Below are 6,463 nucleotides of genomic sequence, written 5' to 3' on the forward strand. Positions count from 1 at the left end.
GGGGCAGGCCGGCAGCCCGCAGCGCCGCGCACGCCGACAGCGCCGCGTAGGGCGCGCCGCCAGCCGCGCAGTCGTCCAAGGCATCGGGCGCCTCGCTCGCCTGTGTACGTTACCGACGTAGCGCATGGATTAGTTTGTTCACAAATCATCCCCAATTTGGAAAAAAAAAATTGGTTAAGTATTAGTTTCGCCAAATGTTGTACCGTGATGTTTTGTTCGTAATGTTAATTGTCGTTTGTTTGATTTGAGGTGTGGATGCGGCAGTTACCCAGCGGTCTCTGACGACGATGTAGTCGGCGTGCGCGCCGGGCCAGTGCGGCGGCACCACGCCCCAGACGCGGCGGCCCGCGCGTAGCCGGCTGCCCGCACCCGCCGCCGCCACCTCGCCGCAGAAGTCGCGCCCCACCACCAGAGGGAATTCCACGTCCGCGCCGCGCAGCGCCCTTAGCGCGTTAAGGGCGCGCGCCCCGTAGCCCCCTGCGGCCCACTTCGCCTTAGCTTACAAATATCTACCAGTGGACGATCTACTTTCTCCTTCGAAGAGTTCCAATGAAATGGATATGGATATGCAGTCAAATCTTAATAAGCGAGGAACTTCTATTAGCGACGGTCATTATGTGGTCCCGATGAACGACCTCTATAATCGAGAAAAATAGGGCGGTTCTTTGGACTCTTGCATATCCAGATTAGAGTGTATACCTCCGAAAAATGCTACCGGTGGTAGGTCAAAACGTACGCACCGACCATGGCGACATCGAGTGGATTTATAGAAGAAGTGTGCACGCGCACGAGCAGATGGTCGGGCGCGCACAGCGGCGGCACGCGCGCCTCCTCCAGCCGCAGCTCGGCGGGTCCGCCGTAGCAGTGCGCGCGCCACGCCCGCATGCGCGCCGCGCCCGCGCCTGCCCCCGCGCTGGCCCAGCGTCGCGTCGCGCTACTCACTACAATTCATAAATTATGACATCACTTTTCATATAAGAAAAAGATAATAGATACAAGCTATTATGACCCGAGCCATTTAAACTTAATGACTGCATTCTCAAATTGCCAGACGCTACCTACACCGGGATGTTATGGGTATGTAATGCATGTCATGTATGCAGCCAACAATGTCTTGCTACAACATTCAACATTTATATAGGTGACGGAAAACAAATTTTAGTCAAACAGAACACAGGCCTGAAGTAGAAAGAATTGCTTAATTACACATTTCATCTTATGTGTGTGCATAATATTCTACTTTAAGCAGGAAACAAATGATGATGAAATAATGTGGCCTTGTTATCAACAAGTTAAAATTGATTTAAAAAAACCCTCAGCCTCAGGGTGCCACAAATACTTACAAATGTTTTTTCAACACATCTACAAAATAATAAACACACGTAAATGAACTATAATTGAGGACCTGAAGACTACAGCTCACATGTGTGAAGCCGAACAGTTAACTCAAATTGTGCACATGAGTTATGATTTGCGCGTCACTAATCAGCTGGCGGCTAGTCTAATCATGTATGTTATGGTACATGATAATCAATCTGTGACCTGCCTATTTAGATGTTGAACCACTGCTCAACAGTTCAAGTTTATGTGAGCTGAACTTTTTAACCGGCTCAGACCTGATTTACACATGGCTATCTAGTAGTTCTATCTTGCTTTCTAGATTTATCTACTTCTATCTTGAGTGCATGCAAACAAATTCGCAGACATCGGAGGTATAAACAAAAGAAAGTTACTTACTTACTTGGTTAACAACTAACGATATTTAAGATTATTTGATTTCTTAAATTTACATTTCCACAGTATATTACTAAATAACAAGTACAATCACAATTTTAAGATAAGAGTATAATTAAATAGGTATTAATAATATAAGGAATATATTCAAATCTTATAAATGGCGTTAAGTATAGAATTTTTTGGTTCCTTCTTATTTTAAAAACATAAATTAATCCTCTACGAGCAGACAAAACAGTAACCAAGAAATAACAATGAAAATGAAAGGTGTAAACGTCAGTGTCAGACCATTTTTTTTTAATTTTATGACCTGGTAACATAGACCTTTAGGTAATATCTTATTTGGAAGTGTCAGATCAGCTGAGCACAGACCACAGAGTAGTTATTAGGCTAATAGGCACCTAAATGTGCCGAAGTCACAAAGTGGTGGAACATGTATCGACCACATGTCTATTTTTTCTTATGTCAACTGTCATTTCATTCTGTCACTGTTCCGGTCATCTGGTTTTTAGTTTTCACAAACTATTGATTTTAAGCAATAATACAGGGGTCTACAAATTTTAATGGAAAGAAAAAATGTTAACATTAAGATACCAAAAGTTATGACATGTTGAATGAGTTTACTCTTTTTACCATATTTAACATTATATTTTACAAAATGGTACTTTTTACGATATTATGTTCAAAACTCACCCCCACAAAAATGTTTTCAATGAAAAGTTCAGCCTTGTTTACATCACATATGAAATGTATTTATAGGAATTCAAATAGATTTTTTTCTGATAAGGTAAATAATGATAAACGGAAATTTTTATTAATTCTTAAAAATAGATTGACATGTAATCAAAATAATAGAATGTTTGTTTGTAACGGCAGTGTAAGTCAGAGGAAAAGGTGGGTGAGGCGTGGCCGCGGCGGGTGGTGACCGGGCTGCAGCCCACGGGCGAGCTGCACTTGGGCAACTACTTCGGCGCGCTGCGGCGCTGTGTGCAGCTGCAGGAGCAAGGCGATGACGTCATGGTCTTCATTGCCGACTTGCACTCGTTTACAGGACGCCAGGTTGTATATTTGCACATCTGGAAAAAAAATTATTGCAGCAGTAGCTGAGACTGAAAGGGCATGTAATTTTATATTATGACATTTACAACTTAGAGTGGTGTTATACAGTGGATCATTGGCTTTGCATATTTAGAAGGTTGCAAACATGAATTTTACATAACCTTGACCTGCATGTCTCTGCAGATATGTGTAGGTCTTTATTGTAAAACATTGGATAAACTTATATATATATATATTAGTAGTAGTATAGTATTAGTATTTGATATTTGCAATTAAAAGAAAACAATCATTTTCAAAACAAGCTTTTATTATGTTCTTGTTAATTAATAAAAAAAAAAACATGTAAAAGCAGAAGGATTATTCACCAACTTGATCAGGTTGTGTCCTTACATTGTAAAGTTCTTATAGCCTTACCTTTTAGCTCCATCATCAGATCCAATATGATGTCATCATAATAATGCTTTGACATGCAATTTACACATGAATTTCAACAGTGGTAGAGCCCGCTTTAACGTCTTCGCACAATTTTGCCCGGCTCGCCCGGTGAAATACCACAACTACACAGAAGACAGGCGTGAAGTGAAAGCAATTCCGCGTTTCGTCTGATGAGTGTGCATCCCGGAGGTCTAATTTAGTCCTCTTTCCCTTCCCACTCTTTTTCTTATAAGGAAAGGATGGGAAGAAGAAGTGGACGCTCCGGATGAGAGGATGCATGGGAAGGGAAAATATTTTCTTTCTGTACATCCTCTTCTCCACTGACTAAAGGTAGGCAACGCATATGCAATTGCGTATGTCTGTGGGCAACAGTCACTTCACTATTTCTGCGATTTTAGGTGGCCGCTCGTTCGTTTGCCACCTTATGATATAAAAAAAAGAAATGCATAGTTTTAGCTCTATCAATAACCGGGAAGTAGATCAAATTTAATTTACAAGATTTATGGCAAACATAGGACTGGTTAAAATAAACATGAGGGATGACAGCTAGAACTTGATATCCAATGCTAAGTTGACTGCATCACTGAAGATTGTACTACATTTTATTTGGTTATTACGTCCTATTCCATTAAATAACTTTTATAACAAACTTTAACCCTTTAGATTGTAGATCTAAATTGAACACATTGAAGACCTGAACCCATCACCTTGTTGGATGCGAGCTCAACAGAGAGAGAGCGGGAGAGATTGGTGATGAGCCACAGTGCTATTGACAAAGTAGTTGCAATATAAAACATTTTTATTGCTAATTGTGAAAATCACATGTTGCATTTGTGTGTGTTGTGTGGTGTGGTGCAGTGGTAGAGTGGTGCAGTGGTAGAGTGGTGCGCAGGAGGCGGGCGAGCTGCAGCCGCGCACGCTGCAGGTGGCGGCGGCGGCGCTGGCGGCGGGCCTGTGCCCGGAGCGCGGCGTGCTGTTCGTGCAGTCGGCGGTGGCGCGGCACGCCGAGCTGTGCTGGCTGCTCGCCTGCCTGGCGACGCACGCGCGCCTCGCGCACCTGCCCCAGTACAAGGAGAAGGCCGCCGCCATCAAGGAGGTCCCCGTCGGTCTCCTGCTCTATCCCGTGCTCCAGGTCCGCCTCGGATTTGTCATTGTGCTATTTCACTTATGTATTTTGTATAAATTGCGAGATAACTTCTTCTATTATATGAAGTAAGCATTACTTTTTACATATATCATGATTAGGGAACTTTCTGCATACATTTTTTTTTACCTTGAATATTTTCTGAATTGTCAAGTTTTAGTGAAAAATTTTGTTTTTTTGGGTGAAATTTCTTTTTTTTCCGGGCTGGCATAATTTATTTACATTTCAATTGAAATTTGTTGAATTATAAATAAAATACGTCCTACCTCCAGCAGTGGACAAGTTTAGGTTGAGTATGATGATGATGATGATGATGATAAATAAAATAGTTTTTAATCCCTAAAGTTTGCATGTGTAATATTATACAAAACTGAAACGTTGTATAAGTCGGTCAGGGTTGACTCGTTTTCGCCCCTTCCGTTTAGAACAATAATATCGAAAGTTTTAAATGAAAGCTGTAATGGGGGGCAATGGGGGGGCGGCAGTGAAGCAGTGAAGCAGTGAGGTGGCATTGCGCAGGCGGCCGACATCCTGGTGTACCGCGGCACGCACGTGCCTGTGGGCGCGGACCAGGCGCAGCACCTGCAGGTGGCGGCGCAGCTGGTGCGCACCTTCCACCACCGCTACGGGCGCGCGTTCCCCACACCGCGCGCGCTGCTGCCCGGTAAGCCGGCGCCTCTAACCGCGCCACGCCAAACTCTGCCCGCGCCGTTTATAAATTATCTTCGACATGTTTTAGAGTTGAAACTCGTCCACGAGGAATATTTAAGTGAGCAAAACTAAACTTATAAATATATGTCGTTGCCGTAGATGATGGCAGCGACAGAATCAGAAGTCTGCGCGATCCGTCGAAGAAAATGTCCAAGTCCGATCCCGACCCTAAGAGTCGGATCTTGCTGACCGACTCCGACGACGCCATCCGGCTCAAGATAAGGAAGGCCGTCACCGACTTCACGCCACAGGTAGCTTTTTCTCTCTCTCTCTCTATCTAATTTTTATGTTTTCAAATAAAAATGTATCATTGTCACAAAAAGTATATTCCTTAAAGTGGAAAGTTCATACAATTATGTACGACATATTACGTAAACGTTTAAAACATATCCTAATAAAGGCAAACGGAGCACTAATCAAAACCCGCTAGATTAAGATAAAATTCTCATGTAGCTTCTAGTTTGGTTTTTGGTTTATTGTTTGCCAAAAATGTGGAAAATTGTCCGTTTTGAACCGAGAGACGGAGGGAAGGACAGTATTAGAGTAGAGGGCGCGGGGCGCGGGACGCAGGTGACGTTCGAGCCGGAGAGTCGCGCGGGCGTGTCGAACCTGGTGCGGCTGCACTGCCTGGCGCGCGACCTGGTGCCGGAGGAGGCGGTGAGCGAGGCGGAGGGGCTGACGAGCGCGCAGTACAAGGAGGTGGTGGCGAGCGCGCTGTGCGAGTGCGTGGCGCCGGTGCGCGCGCGCCTGGCCGACCTGGCGGCGCGCCCGCACCTGGTGCGCGACGTGCTGCGGCACGGGGCTGCGCGCGCACGCCTCCGCGCCGACGAGGTGTACGAGCGCGTGGCCGAGCTGACCGGCCTGCGCCCGCCTGCCCCCCCCAGCGCCCGCCTGCCAGCCTGCCCCCCCGCAGCGCTCTCAGACCGACTTGTTAACTAGTTAAGGATACTATTAGGTATTTGTTTCCTGTGATCATAGTACTAGCTTGTTTTGTATCTAAATACATTATCAACAAGTAGATAAAAGAATGGATCGTTATTTATGTCCAACAACTTGTCCTGTCCTGTGCCCCTCCTCCGTTAAATCCACTTCCCATTCCCATCCTTTTCATATAAAAAAATGGGAATGGAAAGAGTCCAAAACTAAGACTAGGAAATTCTTTGTATAGGTTTAGATTCTTTGCTGAGTGAATGAGTAAAACACAAAAGATGTTCAAACTTGTAAGTTGCGAGGTTGGAGAAGGTGATGTGTGCGCCCGAGCGGCGCAAGTACAGGTGCAATACAGGCGCAAGTACAGGTGCAATACAGGCGCAAGTACAGGCGCAAGTACAGGTGCAATACAGGCGCAAGTACAGGTGCAAGTACAGGTGCAATACAGGC

General features: G+C 45.0%; 2 protein-coding genes across 4 annotated transcripts in view; one reads left to right on the forward strand and one right to left on the reverse strand.

The window, feature by feature from the left end:
* The window catches only part of LOC106120941 (reticulon-4-interacting protein 1, mitochondrial), a 3,964-nt gene extending 1,806 nt beyond the window's left edge, over positions 1-2,158 (reverse strand). Inside the window, exons 1-4 of the mRNA XM_013316412.1 lie at positions 1,738-2,158; positions 741-941; positions 269-477; positions 10-100 (exon numbers count right to left, since the gene is read on the reverse strand). Of these exons, the coding sequence (XP_013171866.1) occupies positions 10-100; positions 269-477; positions 741-941; position 1,738 (502 nt within the window). The 5' untranslated portion in view covers positions 1,739-2,158. The remainder of the gene's footprint in view (positions 1-9; positions 101-268; positions 478-740; positions 942-1,737) is intronic.
* Positions 2,159-2,199: 41 nt separating this feature from the next.
* Positions 2,200-6,463, forward strand: part of TrpRS-m (Tryptophanyl-tRNA synthetase, mitochondrial) — a 4,747-nt gene continuing 483 nt past the window's right edge. Inside the window, exons 1-7 of one of the 3 annotated variants that reach the window (XM_013316877.1) lie at positions 2,200-2,395; positions 2,611-2,793; positions 4,121-4,360; positions 4,892-5,036; positions 5,183-5,334; positions 5,654-5,952; positions 5,989-6,438. In XM_013316877.1, the coding sequence (XP_013172331.1) occupies positions 2,342-2,395; positions 2,611-2,793; positions 4,121-4,360; positions 4,892-5,036; positions 5,183-5,334; positions 5,654-5,952; positions 5,989-6,022 (1,107 nt within the window). In that variant the 5' untranslated portion in view covers positions 2,200-2,341 and the 3' untranslated portion in view covers positions 6,023-6,438. Of the gene's footprint in view, positions 2,522-2,610; positions 2,794-4,120; positions 4,361-4,891; positions 5,037-5,182; positions 5,335-5,603; positions 5,953-5,984; positions 6,439-6,463 lie in introns of those variants that run through there. The other 2 variants (XM_013316876.1, XM_013316878.1) reach the window with 2 other exon arrangements.

This window comes from Papilio xuthus, unplaced genomic scaffold (assembly GCF_000836235.2).
Source record: "Papilio xuthus unplaced genomic scaffold, Pxut_1.1 DF826945.1, whole genome shotgun sequence".
Classification (NCBI taxonomy): Eukaryota; Metazoa; Arthropoda; class Insecta; order Lepidoptera; family Papilionidae; genus Papilio; species Papilio xuthus.